The sequence below is a fragment of the Ambystoma mexicanum genome, chromosome 13 (assembly GCF_040938575.1).
Source record: "Ambystoma mexicanum isolate Mex_15411 chromosome 13, UKY_AmexF1_1, whole genome shotgun sequence".
Lineage (NCBI taxonomy): Eukaryota > Metazoa > Chordata > Amphibia > Caudata > Ambystomatidae > Ambystoma > Ambystoma mexicanum.
In genome coordinates, this window is record NC_090938.1 from 509,072,310 (window position 1) to 509,096,872 (window position 24,563).

General features: G+C 44.2%; 1 protein-coding gene across 1 annotated transcript in view; it reads left to right on the forward strand.

The window, feature by feature from the left end:
* LOC138521396 (glucose-6-phosphatase catalytic subunit 1-like) overlaps positions 1-24,563 on the forward strand; it is a 93,062-nt gene that overhangs the window by 31,463 nt on the left and 37,036 nt on the right. Inside the window, exon 2 of the mRNA XM_069634184.1 lies at positions 22,008-22,117. Coding sequence (XP_069490285.1) covers positions 22,008-22,117 — 110 coding nt within the window. The remainder of the gene's footprint in view (positions 1-22,007; positions 22,118-24,563) is intronic.

A 24,563-nucleotide genomic window follows, 5' to 3' on the forward strand; every position in this document is an offset into this window, starting at 1 on the left:
AACACACATCACATCACTTCTCATTCACCCCCCAGTCACTCACACCTTCTCTTACATCCACTCATTGCATTCTCTATATAGGCACAGACCACCCACCCAGAACATTCAAAAACACACATCACATCACATCTCATTCACCCTCCAGTCACTCACACCCTCTCTTACATCCAGTCATCACATTCTCTCCACAGGCACACACCTACCCACCCAGAACATTCAAAAACACACATCAAATCAATTCTCAATCACCCACCAGTCAGTCACACCTTCTATTACATCCACTCATTGAATTCTCTACACAGACACATACCCACCCATCCAGAACATTCAAAAACACACATCACATCACATCACATCTCATTCACCCATCATTCACATACATACATCTGACACACACTAAACACATGCAAAAAATACATCATATATTTTTTTAAAGCCTTCTTACCTTATTGTTGCAGCTTCTGTCCATCCTTCCAGACCACCCTCGGCTCCTCCGTGCTGCTCACAAACAGGAACCAGGAAGCTGCAAGAGCTTCCTGGTTCCTGTATGTCAGCTTCCGTCCCTCACACACTTTCTAAGGCTATAAAGCCAAACCTTTCAATTTATGGATTAAAGTATTTAAAGATTTTTAGACAGATCTTAGGTAAAGGATAACAACACTTTCTTTTAGAGAAAAAACAACTTTCATATGGTCAGTGATAATTCAACAAAATTTGTCAACAGAGGTTATCCTTGGCGTCCAGAAATTCGCAGGGAATCATGCTCATTGGTTTTTCATAAAATGTATTCATCATGCCCAACGTGTTTCGAGTTCACATAACTCTTCAGCAGGGGCTGTATTTCACTTAAATTCTAAGAAAAATTGAAAATAATGTACATTTTAGTGGGATTTTCCAGTCATCACAAAGTTACAATCCACTTATTTAATCAATAACTATTCACATATACAATATGTACGTTATGCCATATAATCACCATGGGGTTAATGTCTTGACTTTGCCCATCAAACCTCTAGGACATTTCTACATTCCCTATGATCAATTCACTTGAGTCTGAGTGCATTCTAACATTTCACAATTCCACATTGGACTTATGGACCATTTTTGACTTCCATATGATATCTTCACTTCTATGCTAATATCCCTGTAATTATCTCCCTTCACTCGATTTTATTCTGTATGTAATGCTCTCTGGAAATTGCCTGCATATTCCTTTCCTGCATACTATGCCTGTAAATAAGCACCCTCTGTGTATACACCCTTGTAATTATTACCTGAATGTAAACTGTATACATTTTTGTGTAACTAAGCTTTGCATATACTTGTAACTGTTGCGCCCTGTTACCCTAGGGTACAATGCGCATTATAAATAATAAAACAAACAAACATAGTTCACTCAATCCTAAATCTAACTCCTATTCTTATTTACAAATAGACCATCAACTGTTCCAACACTTGAAGTGCCTTCATATGGGGATTTAGAGACAACCGTGGTATATCCTTTTTAATCTTTTGGTGATCCCATGAATGTAAAGTGTTGCATTCTCCCTAAAAATAAAGAATCCAAATATTGATCCAAAAGCAATCTCACCTCTCCGTTTGTGTACATCACAGGTTGAGAGTAAACAATCTTGTGTATAGTTTGTCATAAAGATCACGTGGGACTGTGAAGTCTACAAGGTTAACAAAATATATAAATCACTCATTAAGGTTAAACCAGCCTTGTCACTTGCATCTACTACCATATAATGGCTCTACTGGTATATAATGAAAGGTAAGGTAAGTTATCCTAAGACTCACCACTGAACACAGTGTTCAAATCCAACTTGATACTAGAATTCTTCACGTAAGTAACGTCACCATTCAAAGTGGACCAATTCTATCAGCATAACTACAAAGCAAGGGGGCATATTAAGAGTAGTGTTTAAAACAACACGTGTATATTAGGTTTGCCACCCTCAAAGTAAAGTGGGTTCACGCTCTGTATATTTACCTTCGTTCCCGCTAAAACGCCACTTATGGGTTCCGTTGTCATCAGTCCCGGATGAAAAGCAGCCTAACGGACGGCCGTCATTAAGTAAGAGTGTAGCCGACGTGTTGACGTCATCGCGTGTGACGTTTATTGTTTACTGCAGTGACATTACCATTTCGTCACATTGTAAATATTTACATTCACACTGTATGGATGCACTCTCAGTTTAAATCAGGTGTTGCAATCAACTGTTGCTCAGACATAAAGTTGCCAGTATCAATGTGTAAAACTATTCTACCCAGGGTGATTCATACCCGTTGAAATTATGAGATAGTTTACATACTTTTTCTTATCTGCTACATTGCGATAGACGCTGCAGATCTACATCTGCACAGTGACTTCTGGACCTGACATTCCAGGTATAAATATAGCTAATGTGAGTGTCCCAATGGATCTCCTCCCCAAAAATATATATTTCTATATGGATAGTCCCGTAGCATAGACTTGTATTGTTCTTTTGATAAGTACGCTATTTCGAGCTGTCATAACGTTGACAGAGTGGTGTACATGTTATGAGTATTTCTCCTAAATAGCCCTTCTCTGCTGCTCCTCCAACAGAACTGTACCTAGAGCGGACAGGAGAGAATGGTGATAGCATTCCTCCTCGATAATCTACCTCTGACTGTATCCACAAGGGAAATAAACCAATGATATTCATGCTGCACGTTGTGCTAATGTGGTTCACATAGTGTCTCTAAACTAGTTCTCTTAATTAAACAAATATTGATTAACTATTAATATCAAATTGGCACCAATGTCACTGCCTTCATTCGAAGTTCACATTCTATGTTTAAAGTAAGCAACCGATATATAGTGACCTCCAATTTTAAGCACCTCCAGATAAGTCAATCCATTTCACCAATGTGTCACACACTGCTGTCTAGGCCACCAGGATCCTAACGTGTTAAAAGGGACCTTCGGTTGAAGTACCCCATTACGTTTTGGTGGTCTACATATTCATACGTTGCTGTTTCTACCATTACAATCCAACTGAGTCAAATGGTACTGCCTTTACCAGAAGTTCCCATTCTGTGTTAGTGATAAGAACATAAAACAACTTTAAGAATATTCCTAGATAATCAGGACAAGTCCTGGGGGAAAGAGGGTGAATAGGGCCCTTCACTACAATACCCCTTATATTTTGGTGGTCTACATATTAGTCATGCACTGCTGTTTCTACCATTACAATCCAACTGAGTCCAATGCTACTCCCTTCACCAGAAGCTCCCATTCCATGTTCTGTCTTAGTTTTGCAACCCTTGTGCCAGGGTTACCTTTTCTCCCTCCACCCTAGAATCTGATGAATTACAATTAACTAGATATTAAATGTATATATTACTGTATGGATTACATAGGAGTGCAGTTAGTATTGTGTGTGATATCCTGCATGTGAGCTGCAAGGAAGCAGAGGGAGAAGGTGTTGGAGCTGAATGTGGCATGTGACATGTGACACATGTCATGATCAGCTCCAACCCTTTAGCACGTCCCCAGTACAGCCTTCATCCTGATGGGTGAGGACTGGGCCACTACACCAGGAGCTTCCATTTCTATTTTTAAAGTTGGGGTCGCAAGGGTGTCCCCAGGGGTTGCAACTGAGGCCCCCAGGGGTCACAGCTGTGACCCCAAATGATGTCCCTGCTTAGCGGGTAACAGTAACAACTGGTTTTTCCAATGCAATAAAGCTAGTGGCACACGTGTGGATAGCGTGTCGTGCTGAAAGTAGGAACAGAAGAGGGATCTGGGCGCAGTCTATGAAAGTGCCACGTTTTGCTGATTCCACGTGAGAAGGACTAGACACACATGGTCCCTGGGGACCATCAGAAGTGGAGCCTATAGAGACGTAGATGACTTTGGTCTAATAGGAGTGGAGCATAAGGCTTTGAAGTGCCATCCCCTTGTAAAGCACTGAAAGGCAGCCATTGTTAAGAGAGGAGATGACGGGTGAAAGTCCAGTTTGTGTTGTCATTTTGGAGGGTATCCAATGATGCTTCTCGCAAGGGGTGCACTAGGGTCTAAGACCGGCCTTGGTCTGATACATATACTTTTTTGTAAATAAGGGGGTAGTGTGTGTCCCGCTTTTTGATAAGGGGGGCCTAAATTATGAGGGGTATTCCACGTTGATTTAGGCCAAGCAAAAAGGGCTGTTTGTCATTAGCAGTGTAATAAAGTTTGTTTTAAATTCAAATATAAATAAATGTAATTGTTTTGCATGCAGTTTGGGTGCTCTCATATGTACAGACTAACCAACAGAGATCTGTCAAATGTGTGCTGGATCTACCACTGGCCAGTGTGCAACAGGTGGGGTAGCCTAGGTTCTTTTCTTGTTCAACTGATACATATACTGACCCAGGAACTCTGGCAGGTTGTTCATTGGAGAAGGAATTAAGAGCCTTCTGTGCCTGCTAAACTAGTTTTAAATGAGCTTACTTCCCCTCGCACCCGATTAAGGATGAACTTTTGATTCCGCAACACAACGGCCCTCATCATCTGATAAGCCGTAATAGTAAAAAAACAGGCAGCATTTCAAATCCACATATATGGTTTATATGTGCACAATCGCGCAGTATCAGAAATATAGATAAGACCTAGTCAATGGGCCTCATTACACGGTATGCGGTAAGGGTTTACCGGTACCGGTAAGGGCACCGGTACCGGTAAACCCTTACCGCCTTACTACGAGGTCCCTTTGCTGGACCCGACCTTAACGGCTGGTATTACCAGCCGTGAAGGAACGGGCCCGCAAAGGGACCTTGGTGCTAATTATGGTACTGCAATTTGCGGTACCGTAATTACCTCCTTCCCCATTCCCATTGAGCCCTATGGGGCAAAAATGGGAATGGGGAAGTGCCTTGGTGAATGGAGAATTACCGCCCCCACTCACCATGGGTAGGCTGGTAAACTGCCATCCACCAAGGCGGACACGGTAAAATACCGGCGGCAACCATGGTGCTAATAGCGCCATGGTTACCGCATACCATGTAATGAGGAACAATGTATCAAGTAGGTTATTTTTATTCTAATTCTTTAGATTTGCTTTACTATATATACAAGTATGTTAATCCGTTAACCAAAATTCATAGATCACTTAGACTATTCGTATTCTAGTGATTTACATTGTTCGTTGTTATATACACATCAGTCAATCTAAATTCAAAAGTCCCTTTATCGGTTCTTTTAACCCAACTATTGCTAAGTTCATAAATCATGTTGTCCTACTCACAGTACACACATATGCCTATATCGTCTTGCCCTATATTAATAAACCTCTTTGTCAATTACTGTATGTATTTATGCAAGACCTTTAACTACTTTGCCTCACTCTCATAATCAGGTACCCCTCTCTCTCTCACAACCAACTGCTCACCTACAACAATATCCACTAAATTCTTCTCAATGCACAGCTTCACTGTCCTTTCTCTGCCTGGTCTCTCACTCTCCATTCACTCCACGTGACCTCACCCGGACACTACTCACACCTTCTGTCTCTCACATGGTTGAAGCCCTGGAACTTCATGTGTATTTCTTTTGCTCTCCATCCCATTGGTTCGTTTGCTCAACTCCTTCTCTGGGTCAATCTGGTCTTTCTAATTCCCTATGAGATGTGCCAAGGCAGTGGGAATCTTTAACACCCTTGTTTGGCCCCATTCCCTTGTTGCACATAGCGCGCAAGTCTAGCTCTCCGGGGTGGGATTCGGGGGTTGTGCTGAAGTCCTAGAGATGATGTGGGTCTGTTTTAAGAGGTGGAATGGTTCACGAGGCCAGTTTTGTCATGTGCTATTGAATCATGAAGCCACCAGTCTCCGTCAGCAAAGCACAGTGTTATTCTTCTGTTGCATAGCCTCCTGGCACAGGTAGTACTGAAACGGAAACAGATAGATTTCTGGCCAGAATAGGTGACAGCAAGCATTGGGTAACTGATTGTGGTACCTTCCACATGCAGCAAGGCAAAAATGGGGGGTGACAGAGACTGGGGCCCTCCAAACTCCCTCCCCGACCTCTGAGGCAGGACTGGCTCTGGTAAAAACGCTAATACGCATCCAGCTCCAGGTTCAGATGGTTCCATGTGTTAATATCCCCGCAAAAATATCACCATACAAAAATATCACCCTATTTTTGTGGCGATATTAAGGCTTGGAACCTGCAGGGGACACCCACGCAACCCCTGTATTATTTTAAAGGGAGCGGGGGACACCCCTGCAACTCCTGCTCCCAAAAACCCCAAATATTATCCCCAATAAAAATATTGCCTATGGCTGTTCCTGACGACCATATATGCAGCAATATTTTTGTTGGGGGTAATATTACATGATACCGTTCGGATTGGCGCCTATCCCCTATGACATATCCAGGGAATTCTTCCCCGCTACCCAAGGGGGAGGCACCCCCTTTGCGACTAGGGAGGTGACCCATCTAAACACCCCAGGGGGCAGGGCAAATGGGATCCCACTGAGGGTGGCCCCCAGGCAATCCCAAGTTAGGGATATGTGTTACCCACCCTTATCCCAAAAAGATAACAGTTTTGTTGTTTATATGGGAATTGAATGGTGCACTGACTTACAACGGGATACACGAGTTGGTGACTGTCAGGCCCTGAAGGGAGACCGCAGAGGAGAAACACACCCCTTTTTGGGGTGGAACATAAAGATACAATCAACACAGAGGCAAGAGAGATTAGCCACCTGTGAAGCAGCAGAAGCGGTAAGACATCCTCCGGGTAGGTATATCCAGGCGAGGCAGAGCGATCCCTGGCATGGTGCTCCCCAGCACGGAGGGGTCTGCAGAACACTGATATGATAATGGGCAAGGAAGCTGGGAACACCCGGAGGGTCTCGAGTCGAGAGACCAATGTGGGCCAGGAACCAAAGGCCACTGAAGCGTGAGGGACTGCGAGAGACCCTGATGCTTACCGTGGCAGAGACGAGAAAAGACATTGGGCCTCATTATGAGTTTGGAGGTAGCCATGGAGCTATTAGACTCCAAACCGGGCTCCATTACCGGGTTCCTGCAATGGGGACTTACCGGGTCATTCCGACATAGGAGGACCCGGTAAGTGCTCCTTGCAGGAACTATTCCTGATTCCCATTTGAGCCCCCATAGGGCTCAATGGGAATGCGGAGGGAGGTAACAACGGGCACATTACAAGTGTCCAGTTGTTACCTCCCTCTTCCACTCGCGGGACCCAGAAAAGACATCTGATTTTACCAGACGTCCGATCCGGGTCCCGCAAAGGGAACCCCGTAATCAGCCCTGACGGAATGAAGGGGGCCGGTCCCGTACCAGCCCCCTTCATTCTGTCAGCGCAAGGGTCGTAATGAGGCCCGTAGAGAAGCTGATGACAATGACCCCAGAGCATGAGAGGGGAAGGTCAACCATACCCCAGGGAGTGGTGAGAGCTACCAAACCCCAGGAGTGGTGCCACAAAAAATACCTCAGAGCAGGGTGAGAACGAGCCTGCGCTAGGTTGCGGCAAGAGGAAGTACAGACCCAAGGTGGGGTGCAATTGTATTTGTAATTTATTTGTAATTTATAAAGCGCTTCAAACCAAAGCGCTGTACAAAGAACCGTAATCAGTACAATAAAATGAAAATGAAAGTTACAACAAAAGAATAATCAAAGTCATACATCGGAATGAAGACATTAACTCTTCAAGGAAGCACGGAATTGAGAATATGAAGTGAAAGAGCAAAGAGAAAGTAAAAGAGCATTCCAATGAAAGGGAGCTAACGACAGTAAAACGAGACGACAAGAGAAGAGAGATAGACAGGTGCAAGGCCATAAAGAGATTTAAAGAGTAGACAAATAAAATAAAATTTAAGTCCAGAGTGAAATGAAAGCCAATCAAGAGCAGAAAGAGAGGAAGTGATAGAATCATGAGGAGCAAGAAGATAGAGACAATGACAATGGCCACCATTACTATCTCATTATGCCCACCCCAGGACAGAAACATGAGACTTAGAGCAAGACTGCCCCGTCTCTATGAGCCTAAAACAAACTGCAAACCTACCCAAAACAGCATTCCTCAACAGAATGCCACCCAAGCCTGTGAACTTTCGGCCAGACCAGGGCAGGAGGGCAGGCATAACAACCTTAACTTTGCAAATGCCTCTACTCCGAAGACTCTTTCGAGAATGAACACACCTATAATTAAACAATCCCCCACCCTCAAACCTAGTAGCACTACAACCTTATCTGGATCGCTTATTAATGCTAGATCACTCGTGGCACATGCCACCAAAATCGCAGACATCCTAACCAATGGAGACTTGGACCTGCTTGCAAGAACGGAGTCCTAACTTCATGAGGCAGCAGGACCTTCCCTTATGCTAGCCATACCTGATAGCTACCATATACTCACAGCTGACAGACCCAATGCCAGAGGTGGCGGTCTAGCTATTATATCTAAAACTAACCTATCCATTTGATTGGCCACCCCACCATCATGCCAATCATGTGAGATACTCACATCCAAACTTTCCTTATCCAGTAACTGTACTTTAACTATCCATTTGGTATACAGACCTCTGGGTCCACTGGGAACCTTCAAGGAGGATTTAAGTAGCCTTCTAGCCAACAACACAAAAGACTCCTCACAGATCTTATTGATGAGGGACTGTAATCTGGGCTTTAATGACCTTGATAATAAACATGCCCAATCAGTAGCAGCCATACTGACAGATCATTGGCTTACACAAAAAGTCCTTACCCTCACCCATATCAAAGGAAGACCTCTCCATTGGGTGGCCGATCTGAATTGCTACATTGCTATTACTAACATTGCCCCACAATCTTGGACGGACCACCATCTAATCTCCTTCTCCTCCACGCTAGATCTCCTCAGCCCTAAAACTATTGTCATGGCACCACCACTCCCAACCAGAAGTAAAAAGGATATCACAGCGGAAAAACTACTCCTGCATCTCCTTCCTTCCATTAATAACCTCGCCAGCAATACAGACCCAAACCTATTAGTGGAGGTCTTCAACAACTCCATGACTAAAGCATTGGACGTTATTGCACCTATCAAACTTCGTAAAGGCAGACAAAAATCACACCTTAATGCCTGGTTTACGCCCCAACTCAAAGAATTAAAACTCCATAAAAGAAAGCTTCAATCCATTTGGCGTCACTCTTCTGCTGATAGAACAAAGCCAAGCTAACTGACCACTCCAAACTCTACAAAAAAGAAATAATTAGCACAGAAAAAATACTTTCAACAATAGAATTTCAAAGGCTAAGACTAATACCAAGGAATTATTCAACATCCACTGGGAAATTGAAGCACCGATGCCTCCCGTTGACAATGTCCCGAAAGATAAGCAAAGGTGCACCGACATACAAAATGCTCTGTCGAATAATATTGCATCCCTCCAACTAAAAATAGCGAATAAAAAGGCCTCACTGCTCCCATCTGAGCAGCAACCCCCCCCCACCAATCCACACCTGACAGAACAACCATACCCTTCAAATTCTGTAAAATCTCTATCCTCGAGACAGAGAAAATCATACTCTCCCTAAAACCATCAAATTGCAAGGGAGATAGCTGCCCGGCCCAAATTATAAAGGGCACAGGTAGAGGCCTAGCCCCGTTCATCTCTAAGCTTATTAACGACTCCTTCAAGACAAACACAGTGCCTAACAACCTTAAAGAATCCTGGGTTCTCCCACTGCTAAAAAAAACAACACTAGACCCTCTATCCCGACCAACTACAGACCCATTACTACAGTCCCTTTCCTACTTAAAATATTCGACAGAGTAGCTTACCTTCAAATTCAGGACTACCACCCATTAGGATCACGTCAATCTGGCTTCCGCCCTCCACATGGAACAGAAACAGCCTTAATAGACCTTAAGACCCAAATCGACGAGTTGAAGGATAATGGGAAAACAGCTATGCTACTCCTCCTTGACCTATTTGCAGCCTTCGGCCTGGTGGATCACGCAGTCTTATGGAATCACCTCAGGTCGGCTGCCCATTTCTTAAGTGATACCATAACCTGGGTCCAGTCCTTTCTAGCAAACTGTACGATGAAAGTCTTTTCCCCCTCAGCCTCCGCTGACCCTATACAAACATCCTGCGGCATACCACAGGGATCCTGCTTCTCACCTACTATGTATAGCATCTTTACTAAGTCCCTGTTCGACAAGTTGGACAGATTGGTTGTCACCTACACAAATTATGCAGATGACACCCAGATCCTCATTCCCCTTTCGGGCAACTTTCTTGAGGACACGGCCTTGGTAAACAAGATATACCTCCTCATTCAGGCATGGATGGCATCCCATGGCCTCTGCCTGAATGACGACAAAACTGACATACTGATCCTAGGTTCAGAGGCGAACCTAAAAAAACTCAGCCCCAGTTATGCCTCTTTCAATATTGACAGCAACTCTATCAAGGTGATGCCCGTAGTTAAAACTTTAGGTTTCTACCTTGATTCCACATTAACCCTTAAGAAACAAGTTAACTCACTAGCATCCTCAACTGCTTACACCTGCAAGCTCATCCGAGCTTGCAGACCATTTCTCTCTGAAACCAGCTGCATCACCTTGGCTAATGCACTTATAATGTCTAGACTGGACTATTGTAGTGCTTTGTACTTAGGCGCTAACAAATACATCATTGACAAAATCCAAAGGTTGCAAAACAACTCCTTAAGAGCAGCCTTGAATATATATCCCCAACAGAGAGCACATCTCCAAATTCAGAAGAGATGTCCTTTGGCTAAAAATAAATGACAGGATCCTTCTTAAAACAGCTTCACTTACGTCCAAGTGCCTAAACGACATAGCACCACCATATCTCTCAGAGAGAATAAATAGGAGAACCTCAACACGCCCAATTAGATCTGCCAATGCCCACCTTCTAGAGATTCCTAGATTCAAACGAACCACAGCTGGTGGTTCCAGCTTCCTAGTCAAAGCAGCCCTATTCTGGATGCACTCCCATTAGACATTAGAATTGAACAACCTAACCCTAAATTCAGACGCGACATGTTAAATTGGTTATGAACAAATTACCGCTAACACCCACCCTACCTCACTAGGACTGCACCCGATACTTGCTACCCTAACTCTGCTCCACTTCTATCTTGCTGCCTCATGGAAGTTTCGGCTTTCGGTTCTACCACACTCACTGTACCGGTTACCCACTTTACTACTTGTCTCTATTATGTAATATGTGACCAACAGCACCACTCCCTCACTATAACCTGTAAGTGGTAGCAATTTATATCTCTGTATGTCTGTACCCATTGCATTTGCTGTAACTAATCTTTAAGTTTACTTGTCTTTTTGCAACCAGCTACCCAACGGTTCGTTGCGCATTAACAAATAAACAAACAGACAAACAAGCAAACAAACAGAAGTCTAATAGGAGCATTGAAAACGGATTTATGAAGCACAAGATGAGAAACCGGAAGGCCAAAAGAGAAGTGGAAAAATATAAAATTGTGCCACAAAGAACTATACCCCAAGGCGGGGTCCCAGAGAACATACCCCAGAGCGGAGCTGGAGCAGACATATGCCAAGATGGGTGGAGAGAAGCCGTAGGCCCAGGTGGGTTACAGGAAAGTCAAAACAGGGTGGGGGTACGAGAGACCAAGCAACAAGACTGGGTGAGAGCAACCCAATCCCAAGATGGGAAACAAAAAACAGATTAGAATATGGGACAATCACTGGAGAGACTGGAACAAGACCACTGGAAGGGGGAAGCTAGGTAATGTACCTCGTATGGACTATCGAATCACAGAACCAACCAGGCAGGTTCATCAACTAGAGACTGAGACAAACCATATGGTAACTATCAGTAGGGAAGATACTAATCAGCAACTAAGACACTGCGAAACAACCCGAAGAGGGAGAGAAAGTCAAGAGAGAACTGTTGAATTGACTGGAGCCCTGAAAAGGGGCAAGGGCCAGTGCCATCTGTGACTAGGAAAGATCACAAGGGGGTACAAAGTCAGACACCATTCCCAGGGTGGGAAAACATCCATATTTTGTTTGTTAGGGTTTTTTTTGTTTAAAGTCGTAGGGACAGAATACAGCATGTGCCTTTCCTAGGCCTAGACAAAAGCCCAAACTGTTGGCATTGCCAATGCTTGTTCTATTTGTATTCAGTTTTGGTAGGCAAACTCGCAATTTCTATTATTACATCATTCATATTTAGATGTAGGTTAGGCCAGCTGTTTTCTGATTAAATATAACACAATCATCGATTATGCTTGTGCCCTGATTCTGGGAGGGCTCAACACATGAGGAAGGGATCAAAATAGGGGTTGCCAGTTGAACTAAAACAAAAAAAACGTTCTGCTGTTACTATAGAACTGCCCAATTACACGTGGTTGTGGATTATCTGAGGAATACACCCAGAAAAGAATGGGTTATAGCGGAAAACCATATGTTATGCCCTGTAACTATTGGGGAGTGGCTGTGCGTCCCCCAAAACGTTATACCGAAAGTTGTCAAAGAACATCCAGTGGTTGGTCCATTTTGGCGGGTTTGGAGAGACCAGCAAAGTAATGGGGTGATTACTACTTGTCCCTCCCCTTTTAGATGCACTTGCGCCAGGACTACCATGAAATGATTGAAAATAAAATACCTAATCAGAAATTAACAAATTATTTTGGGTCAATATTTTTTTGATAATGCAGGGGTGACCCCCGCCCCTTCCCCACTTCCCCCTAGCTTCACTTATTCCCTTACTCCACACCCCATCTATATTAATACAAATATACAAAAATCCCTAACAAATTAAATCACAGAAATGCAGTCATTTCTCATTAGGTAATGTTGCATTCGATTATTTCTGCGGATACCCCTTGGGTCTCGCCTTTCCTTGAAAAGTTAAGAATTCAAAACTGTCTTGTAGCTGGTTTAGAGAGGGTTTGACCGCTCTGCCATGACAAGTGGTTTATTGATATACGGGGAATGGAAAGTATCTTAGGAATTTGATTGTTGTCAATGTTTTTTGTATCTACACCTGAAGAGAGTTCTTGCGGGCAAGACATTGAAGAATCAAGTAGCTTGTAAGAGGAGTATTATTGTTATCACAGTATTTATTGAGCGCAGTCCTAGCTTCAGGAAGTGTTGGGGCACTTTACAAATCATAGGGTGAGGATAGGGGGAGGGAAGCAGAGATACAAGGGAGAAGGGCTCCAACAACAGGGGACAGGGAGTGCAGGCAATTTAGCAGAAGGGATCTACATGCAACCAGGGGAGAAAACGGGGGAGGGTGGAGGATTTTAGGCCAACAAATAAGCACTAAAGGGTTCATTTCTAGAATATACAACCTTCTCCCGAAAGTGTGGGATCCAAATATATCCCAGTGAAGGGAAAATACATAAAGGAGCCCTACCAGAAAAAACGGATCCACCATTGTTTAGATTGCCAATCTGGATCTGTTTTTAAAGAACAAATCAAGTCTATATTTCACAGGTGCGATACCACAGATTATCTATCTACACCTTTTGCATCTTGATTTAATCAAATATTTGTTCAGTAATTTTGGGATTCACATTTTTATTGTGAAAACCACAATCACAATAACATACTAATGGATGTTGTCAAAAATAACAAAACATGATAACCAAATACCAAAAACCCATGTGTGATGAGACACAAGACGAGAGTGACAAACATATAATACCTGGCTCTCACATACAACAAAACTAAACTAAATACATGTGAAGATGGGGGAAGATGTAGGATTTGCTTTTTCGAGTGGGTTGGGTTCTGTGAGCATTGGTTAAGGTTTCCCTCTCCAATCATTATAAACTGCACAGCTTGACGCTGCTGCACCAATGGCAGCTTCCACGGGTTGGAATGGCCAGAAGGTGTAGTAACATTAGCCCGCAATGCTGGAGAAAATGTGTGGATCCAGGTACATATTGACGCCTGCGGTGGGAGTGGGAAGCTAAGAAGGTACTGGAAGGTTTTGTCGTGGATTAAGGGGTCCGGTGGAGTTGAGTGGCCACACATTTGCTCTTCTGCCTAAGGAGTAGGGGGCTTCCACCACCACCCTCACAAGGTGCATTATATGTTAGTGGCTTTGAGAGACTGTGGCTGCGGCATGGACAATGGAAGGCCTTCTCACGAAGGCGAATGGGCGAGCACGGTTAAGGAGTATTATAGGAAGGAAATAATCATCTACTGGATACAAGAATCACCCAGGAACACTGGGGAAGATTGGTTCCTCATTTAGTCTAAGGAGCATGGAGGGAGAGTGTGGGTAATTGGCGGGTGCGCAGGTTAACTAGTGACTACTTGAGGGGAAAGAGTGAATAAGGTCCCTACGTAAGAAGATTTCAGTAGAGTGAGGTAGTGACCGCTTGGAGATCTTTGTTAACCCCTTTATGACAAGGACACGTGTGGGATTGGCAGGGGACTGTAAGTCGCGCTGAAGTCTTCCTTGTAGACCCATGTATTTTCTACTCTGACCATCCATGGAAGTGGAGGCAGGGGAGTTGGGGGTGAGAGACACTTGAGGTGGCAACTTATTCGCACTCAGCTATGTATTGTTCTATCTGTGATTGTTTGGGGGAGGGAGGTGGGGTTTCCAAGCAAGGAACTGGGCAATGGGAGGGTTTAGGGGGAAATATCCGATACATGTTGTTATTGTTATGGTGATATTAAAGAAAGTTCTAAAAAAGGTGTTCTGAATTGTCTCAAGAGTAGCACAGTTCAAACAACCCAAGATTTCACACCCATTTAGGAGAGCTAAAAAAACATTAGCCTTAAAAACATGTATTTATTTATTTATTTTATTTCCATTTATAAAGCGCACAACTGCCCTAGGGCATCGTGGCGCAGTTATGCAGACATCTAACATAGCAGCAGCACGCCAATAATAAAATAATTGTCAACGCCCACTCCTTCCCTTCCCTTAGTTGTTGCAAGCGCTGTTTACTTCATGCTGGATATGAGGTACTCAACCATCAGTCCTTCCCTTAGTTGTTGCAAGTACTGTTTGCTTCATAATAGATATGAGGCAATCAACCCCCACTCCTTCCCTCAGTTGTTGCAAGCACGGTTAGCTTCATGCTGGGTATGAGGTAATCGTCCCCCACTCCTTGCTTTAGTTGTTGCAAGCACTGTTAGCTTAATGCTGGGTATGAAGTAATCAACCCACACTCCTTCCCTTAGTTGTTGCAAGCACTGTTCGCCTCATGCTGGGTATGAGGTAATCTTCCCTCACTCCTTCCCTTAGTTGTTGCAAGCACTGTTCGTCTCATGATGGGTATGAGGTAATCTTCCCCCACTCCTTCCCTTAGTAGTTGCAAGCACTGTTTGCCTCATGCTGGGTATGAGGTAATCTTCCCCTACTCCTTACCTTAGTTGTTGCAAGCACTGTTTGCTTCATGCTGGGTATGAAGTAATCAACCCACACTCCTTCCCTTGGTTGTTGCAAGCACTCTTTGCTTCACTTCATGCTGGCTATGAGGTAATCTTCCCCCACTCCTTCCCTTAATTGCTGCAAGCACTGTTTGGTTCATGCTGGGTATGAGGTAATCAACCCCCACTCTAGTTGTTGCAATCCCTGTTTGCTTCATGCTGGACATGAGGTACTCAACCATCAGTCCTTCCCTTAGTTGTTGCAAGCACTGTTTGCTTCATAATAGATATGAGGCAATCAACCCACACTCCTTCCCTTAATTGCTGCAAGCACTGTTTGCTACATGCTGGATATGAGGCAATCAACCCCCACACCTTCCCTTAATTGCTGCAAGCACTGTTTGCTACATGCTGGATATGAGGTAATCAACCCCCACTCTAGTTGTTGCAATCCCTGTTTGCTTCATGCTGGACATGAGGTACTCAACCATCAGTCCTTCCCTTAGTTGTTGCAAGCACTGTTTGCTTCATAATAGATATGAGGCAATCAACCCCCACTCCTTCCCTTAATTGCTGCAAGCACTGTTTGCTACATGCTGGATATGAGGTAATCAACCCCCACTCTAGTTGTTGCAATCCCTGTTTGCTTCATGCTGGACATGAGGTACTCAACCATCAGTCCTTCCCTTAGTTGTTGCAAGCACTGTTTGCTTCATAATAGATATGAGGCAATCAACCCACACTCCTTCCCTTAATTGCTGCAAGCACTGTTTGCTACATGCTGGATATGAGGCAATCAACCCCCACACCTTCCCTTAATTGCTGCAAGCACTGTTTGCTACATGCTGGATATGAGGAAATCAACCCCCACTCCTTCCCTTAATTGTTGCAATCACTGTTTGCTTCATGCTGGGTATGAAGTAATCAACCCACACTCTAGTTGTTGCAATCCCTGTTTGCTTCATGCTGGACATGAGGTACTCAACCATCAGTCCTTCCCTTAGTTGTTGCAAGCACTGTTTGCTTCATAATAGATATGAGGCAATCAACCCCCACTCCTTCCCTTAATTGCTGCAAGCACTGTTTGCTACATGCTGGATATGAGGCAATCAACCCCCACTCCTTCCCTTAATTGCTGCAAGCACTGTTTGCTACATGCTGGATATGAGGAAATCAACCCCCACTCCTTCCCTTAATTGTTGCAATCACTGTTTGCTTCATGCTGGGTATGAAGTAATCAACCCACACTCCTTCCCTTGGTTGTTGCAAGCACTCTTTGCTTCACTTCATGCTGGCTATGAGGTAATCTTCCCCCACTCCTTCCCTTAATTGCTGCAAGCACTGTTTGCTACATGCTGGATATGAGGTACTCAACCATCAGTCCTTCCCTTAGTTGTTGCAAGTACTGTTTGCTTCATAATAGATATGAGGCAATCAACCCCCACTCCTTCCCTCAGTTGTTGCAAGCACGGTTAGCTTCATGCTGGGTATGAGGTAATCGTCCCCCACTCCTTGCTTTAGTTGTTGCAAGCACTGTTAGCTTAATGCTGGGTATGAAGTAATCAACCCACACTCCTTCCCTTAGTTGTTGCAAGCACTGTTCGCCTCATGCTGGGTATGAGGTAATCTTCCCTCACTCCTTCCCTTAGTAGTTGCAAGCACTGTTTGCCTCATGCTGGGTATGAGGTAATCTTCCCCTACTCCTTACCTTAGTTGTTGCAAGCACTGTTTGCTTCATGCTGGGTATGAACTATTCAAACCCCACTCCTTCCCTTAGTTGTTGCAATCACTGTTTGCTTCATGCTGGGTATGAAGTAATCAACCCACACTCCTTCCCTTGGTTGTTGCAAGCACTCTTTGCTTCACTTCATGCTGGCTATGAGGTAATCTTCCCCCACTCCTTCCCTTAATTGCTGCAAGCACTGTTTGGTTCATGCTGGGTATGAGGTAATCAACCCCCACTCTAGTTGTTGCAATCCCTGTTTGCTTCATGCTGGACATGAGGTACTCAACCATCAGTCCTTCCCTTAGTTGTTGCAAGCACTGTTTGCTTCATAATAGATATGAGGCAATCAACCCACACTCCTTCCCTTAATTGCTGCAAGCACTGTTTGCTACATGCTGGATATGAGGCAATCAACCCCCACACCTTCCCTTAATTGCTGCAAGCACTGTTTGCTACATGCTGGATATGAGGAAATCAACCCCCACTCCTTCCCTTAATTGTTGCAATCACTGTTTGCTTCATGCTGGGTATGAAGTAATCAACCCACACTCCTTCCCTTGGTTGTTGCAAGCACTCTTTGCTTCACTTCATGCTGGCTATGAGGTAATCTTCCCCCACTCCTTCCCTTAATTGCTGCAAGCACTGTTTGGTTCATGCTGGGTATGAGGTAATCAACCCCCACTCTAGTTGTTGCAATCCCTGTTTGCTTCATGCTGGACATGAGGTACTCAACCATCAGTCCTTCCCTTAGTTGTTGCAAGCACTGTTTGCTTCATAATAGATATGAGGCAATCAACCCACACTCCTTCCCTTAATTGCTGCAAGCACTGTTTGCTACATGCTGGATATGAGGCAATCAACCCCCACTCCTTCCCTTAATTGCTGCAAGCACTGTTTGCTACATGCTGGATATGAGGAAATCAACCCCCACTCCTTCCCTTAATTGTTGCAATCACTGTTTGCTTCATGCTGGGTATGAAGTAATCAACCCACACTCCTTCCCTTGGTTGTTGCAAGCACTCTTTGCTTCACTTCATGCTGGCTATGAGGTAATCTTCCCCCACTCCTTCCCTTAATTGCTGCAAGCACTGTTTGGTTCATGCTGGGTATGAGGTAATCAACCCCCACTCTAGTTGTTGCAATCCCTGTTTGCTTCATGCTGGACATGAGGTACTCAACCATCAGTCCTTCCCTTAGTTGTTGCAAGCACTGTTTGCTTCATAATAGATATGAGGCAATCAACCCACACTCCTTCCCTTAATTGCTGCAAGCACTGTTTGCTACATGCTGGATATGAGGCAATCAACCCCCACACCTTCCCTTAATTGCTGCAAGCACTGTTTGCTACATGCTGGATATGAGGTAATCAACCCCCACTCTAGTTGTTGCAATCCCTGTTTGCTTCATGCTGGACATGAGGTACTCAACCATCAGTCCTTCCCTTAGTTGTTGCAAGCACTGTTTGCTTCATAATAGATATGAGGCAATCAACCCCCACTCCTTCCCTTAATTGCTGCAAGCACTGTTTGCTACATGCTGGATATGAGGCAATCAACCCCCACTCCTTCCCTTAATTGCTGCAAGCACTGTTTGCTACATGCTGGATATGAGGCAATCAACCCCCACTCCTTCCCTTAATTGCTGCAAGCACTGTTTGCTACATGCTGGATATGAGGAATTCAACCCCCACTCCTTCCCTTAATTGTTACAATCACTGTTTGCTTCATGCTTGGTATGAGGTAATCAACCCCCACTCCTTCCCTTAGTTATTGCAAGCACTGTTAGTTTCATGCTGGGTGTGAGGTAATCTTCCCCCACTCCTTCCCTTAATTGCTGCAAGCACTGTCTGCTGCATGCTGGATATGATGTAATCAACTCTCACTCTTGGAAACGCAATCCCTACATAAGGACATGTGTGAAATCCCTCAATTGTAGACTTATCAAGGTACCACGAAAATGTGTTTGCCAAAAAGCATAATGTTGTTTTTTAGAGTATTGAGATGGTGACCCTTGAAATAATCCTTAGCATGATCGAAGCTCTGCTGCAAACAGCCTGGTGTCGGGTCGATCAAAGCTGTGTCGTTTGCATTAAGCTATTGGAAATATAAACTGCTATTGGTAGAAGACAACTGATGTTAACAGGAGCTGATTTAGGGTCGAAATCACACACCAATAGAACAAATAACAGAGGGCAGGTGGACATCCCTGCATAACCCCTCCTTTAGTAAAGAGAAAAGTTCTTTGAGTAACCACCATCCTTAGTGTACTGCAGTGTATCATCTTTAATAGCCCTCCTGGAACCCCAATCCGATCCAATTTGGTCCATAATGAAAATCCATCAGTGCAGTCCACTGCTGCAGCTACATCCAGAAAAGGCCACATACACTCGGTCAGTTTCTTCATCAATAGTAATATTCTGTATTAGGCAGTAATCGATAGTGCTTAAGTCTTATTGCGCAAGTAAGAATTAATGTGATGATAAATGAAAAAAATGATTTGGTTACATGACACAGGATGCCAAGTAGGGGAAAATAAGAAAAACTATTTACATCGAAAAAGTCAATGGTGGTCATTCTAGGGTTGCTGGTATCCCGCACAGTAATTCCGGCGAGATACCGGCAAACCAACCTACCATTTCCGCCACATGATATCCCGGTATTACCAGGACATTACAGGTGGCGGAAAGGGCGGTACATCACCATTCCATGGAGTCCCATAGGACTACATGGAGGGGATTTCAGGTAATGCCTGCATTTCTTTGCTGGTGGGTGCAAGCTTGTGGTTTGGCGGTGCAGTAAAAGTGCCAGTACCGGATTTACTGGCATTTTACCAGCATTCTTACTGCACCGCCAAACTTATAATGAGCCCCAATGAAACCCAATTGCATAAACATTTCTCAGATCTTCATTTACAAAGGGAAGCAACATGAATGCAAAAAAGAGCATTAAGGGCAAATCAAGCTAGAGCAATGCACACAATTTTTAGGCACAATACCTCACATAGTCTCACTGTGGTCTTATTGACATGGGTGATGTAAAAAAAAAGTGTAGACCGGTGCTGGTCACCTGTGGTGACATGGGCCCGGCCGCGCGTAATGCTGCGGGCAAGGCCGCGCGCAAGGCTTTTCTCAGACAGGGAAGGGTAAGTCATACAGTAGTGCAATTCAAACACAGTCAAAACCAAATGAAATAATTTCCAGACAGATATTCTAAAACACATATGTTATCTATGAAAAGGAGTGGGAGGGCCTGACGTAGTCATTTCCATGACAACATAATCTCAGGGTTATAGTTATGAGGATCTTGAACGGGATTGTTTTTTTGGAAGCCAGTAGAGTAGACACATCGCATGGGAAGCTGCAATGGGCTGAATGTGTTTTACAGGAAATCCCAGGATTAAATAGAGGGATGAGAAGTGGTCCAAGAAAAGGGGCATGCCTAAGAAGGGTATGTCCTTAAAAGTACCCATAGTACCCCACCTTTGCTGCACAGGCTCACACTGACTGCACCTCACTGTCACTCACCATCATAAACCCCATTACCGTCAGCCCTTTGCACAAACAAGGTGAAATGCAGCACTAGTTGGCAGACGACATCAGTAACAAAAGTGAAGGCCTCCCATGGCAGGCTCTCATTTTCATTTTTAGGTCTGGTTAGAAAGAATGTTGCCTCATTTAGACATCCTAATGGTAAGGTAATTAGAAGGGGACTCACAGGAAGAGCGCTAGGTCACAGGAAGTTATGGAAAGCAGCATGTTCCAGACGTCCATGGGGGTTAGTACACCGTATTGTGTTTACAGCATGCCTGTGTATGTGCATAAATTTGGCACATTAGATCATTAAATAGTGCAGGGTCCACACTCTCTGGAGACGAATGTCCAAAAGTGGCGCAGGTAAAAAAGAAAGGGGGTGGGGCGATGTGTTTTATTGGCTTGAATATCTTTAAAACGTGTTCATAAAGGTGGCGTGCACATTTACAGGGGGATGTGCACACGCACACATGACTTGTTGGCCAGCCCCTTGCACACAATAGTCTTGGGAGGATGTATTTCAACATTAATGTGAAAGCCCATTTCACAGTGGCGTGTCTTTAAAGGGCCCAACATTATGACATGTCATGATAAATAAGCATGTCATGATAAATAAGCATGTCATGATAAATAAGCATGTCATGATAAATAAGAAAGAAACATTCTAGCCCTCTTTGAGGGATAGAAATGCAAGTGGCACAGCAGTGGTTCATGCTGCTGTGGCTTTTGTTCTGTAAACAAAAAAAGATTGGCAGGGTCAGAAATGACACTATCATGCACTGCACACCCCCCTGCACTTCTTCCAAACAACCACAGCGGAATGTGTTTGATTTCGGCGCATTTGAAAGCACATCCAATTTGCGAATTAAGGACGCACTTTCAAGTGTGCAGAACGATGACCTCATTTGCTAATTGTGCAAAGCGCTAAGCAGATAAAAAAAGGGGCATCTGAATATGTGCCTCTGTGTCTGAATTGTGCCTCTATGGTGCACACATCCAAAGGCCCTTTCAGAATTCTGTGCAACATTTTTTTGGCGCAAGTTAAGGGGAGGTGCTAGCACATCCCATCACTTGCGACACATGTTTTGAGAATTGAGCATCTGTGCTGTTTTTGTACAAATGTAGACTGGTCTACCTGACTGCACCAAACACGAATGAAAATGCATGTTCACATAACTGTGCAAGGACAGGGAATCATGTTGACTTTTCCTGCGCTTCCCTTTTGCAGCTATCTAGTCAGTTGATGCTAACACAATGCATCCGATATATATTTTCGGATTTCCTTTGGGTGATAGAAAACGAATTCCACACTTAATTGAATAGTCCAAATTGTTCCAAGCGTGTCCCAAACTGCAAGCTACTCTCTCAGTTTCTTGCATTTTCATCACAGGATTCTTTTTGGACAGCGGCCGTACTGGTGGGTGCATGACACAGATTACTATGGCAACATGACTAGGCCGGTCATCGAGCAGTTTCCCGTCACCTGTGAAACTGGACCAGGTAAGATATGCTATGTTATGTTATGTTATGTCATGTCATGTTATGTTATGTTATGTTATACCTCTGCCGCTTACATGAACTCCTGGTGCCGATGACAACCTTAGTCGATCGCAGATGAATTGGACTCTAACGGGGATGTCATAATAGAGTTCTGTAGGAGAGGAGAACTGAATAGTCTTCACAAGGAAAGATCAGTTGCCTTTAGCGTTTCCAATCTATTAAATCCTGGATTCGTTCATTGGATATTTGGGTAACTGTGCGATACCTGATTAGTGATGAGAAGTGTTATTGCTTGGACACAGGCCTGTGCAAAGACGGCATAGTACAAGATTATTTGGTGAGACCTGCAATCGTGGCAAGGGTATCAGGAATCAAAAGGCCTGCCCATGTGTGATGATGGATTGCCATCTGTGAGGGTGTGAATCCCATGGCTTTTTTATTTGTATTAATAAATAAAATGGTGCAGGTAAATCTATTTCTGAAAGGGAGGTCTACTAATCAGACCCCCCTTCCAAAATGATCCATGCCACAATTATAGTCCAAACAGGTGCTTTGCTGTGACTACTCTACTGCAACAAAAGCACTGTGTATGTAATGGCTTGAAGCAGGTTCAAAGGTTATCTGGGCATCCCTGACAGTTGCTCTGACACCAAGTCTTTGTGGGAAAAGTTAGCAATTTATCTTCTGCACCTCATTTTCAAATGATAATTATTGTCTGCATTAATCGGTATGATGGCAGGTAAACATCTAAATATAAGTCCTGCCCAGTTGTGACATTGTGACCACCTTTGTTTTGTTGTGTTCCATTTTTTTGATGATAGTTGTTTCCACATCAATTGAAACATTGTGTTTAACCTTAAGGATTTTTGTCTAAGGTTGTCTGTATGTGTTTTTGAGTAATTTGTACATATTTAAGATTGCACTGAGGGCATTCCAAAACTCATACGCAGGGTCAGATTGTGGTGAAATGCAGGATTAGATTTATTGCACGTTTTCACAACGCACTTCATTATTGTCTAGTTGTATGAACATGATGATGAATTTTAAACTGATAAAATTGCCTTAAATTGTGTATTGTGTTGTTGATATATATGTATGCCTAACATGTTATGGAGCCAGCTATGGCAGCTTTTAAAATAAACAAAGAATAATTAAATAAATAAATATTTAGCAAAACCATCCGATTTTCCTCATTCCGTTCCCACAGTTCTGCATGGTGATTGATAAGAGCACACAATTATGAAGCTATAATAATCTGATAGCACACACCAGTGTCAGCTCTGTGAACAGATCTCAAATACGACAGGACTGATGTGTATTCATGCCTGGGCTGAATGTCTCCCCAGCTCCCTTGTGGAACAATGGCCAGGATGCTGCCTCCTTTGATTCCCGGGGAGGTAGGGACATACCTTCCCCCATGGTATGGAAACGTACCCCAAGAGATCTCATGGGAAGAGTGCTTCATAGCACTGATACAATAAGGCCAGTCCCACACCAGGGTGGGGATCACCATCATGCCTTTGAAACCAGCAGATATGAGAATGCTGATTATTTAGAGTACCCACAGTGAAAAGGTCAGCCTGGAGAGAGATTCCAGCACCTTTGCTTCTATTAGGGCTCTTTCCCCTTTCCTGTCCCCCCCACATTCCCCTCACGCAGGACACTCTGGGTGTGAGGTAATGAAGCAAAGGCCACTTGTTAGACCAACGATATTCGGCCCCTTGCAGCAGGCTTGCTTAGGTCCAATCACCTGAGTCATTTTGCCTATAAAAAGAGAGGAGCCCCCCACCATTCTATGATTCATCTTTGGAACCAGGAAGAGGAAGAATGCACTTTTAGATTTCTGTTGGGAGAGCAGTGCATTCCAAAGTCCTCTGTCACAGAGGTGAAGACAGAAAGCATCCAAGGCAGAGGAGTGCTCTGCTCCCTAACCATCCACAGTGCACATTGGTGGTGACCTGCTGTTGAACCAAAGCCTCACTGTGGCTGCAATGGAATCAGGATCCTGTCAATAGTGTGGTGAGGGAACCCCTGTAGGTGCCAGCCATCTTCCTGGATTTGGGGTGCATCAGAAGGGCTCACCTTGTCCTGGAGCCCCTGCATTGGAACTCCCAGCAACTATAGAACTAAGGAGGTGACCCCTGGCTTTCTCTGCACCTCTGAACTAGATCAACACTATCGTGGGCACCGTCAATGCCTTCCAAGCTGCTGCAGAGGACCTGCCAGAGTCGTCCTTGACGATCAGCCCTCTCCGTATGTCAGAGGTTGCTCGATGCAGAAGCTCAGATGTTTCCAAATCTGAAACCCGTAGAATCTGCTAGTGTCCCCTACTCGACACCACCACCAGGCCACCCGATTCTTCGCGCTCCAAGTCTTTGCAGTGCCACGATGCCGTGTTGACACTGCCAAGCACACACACTACCGGAGGCAAGTCTCTGCTTCTCTG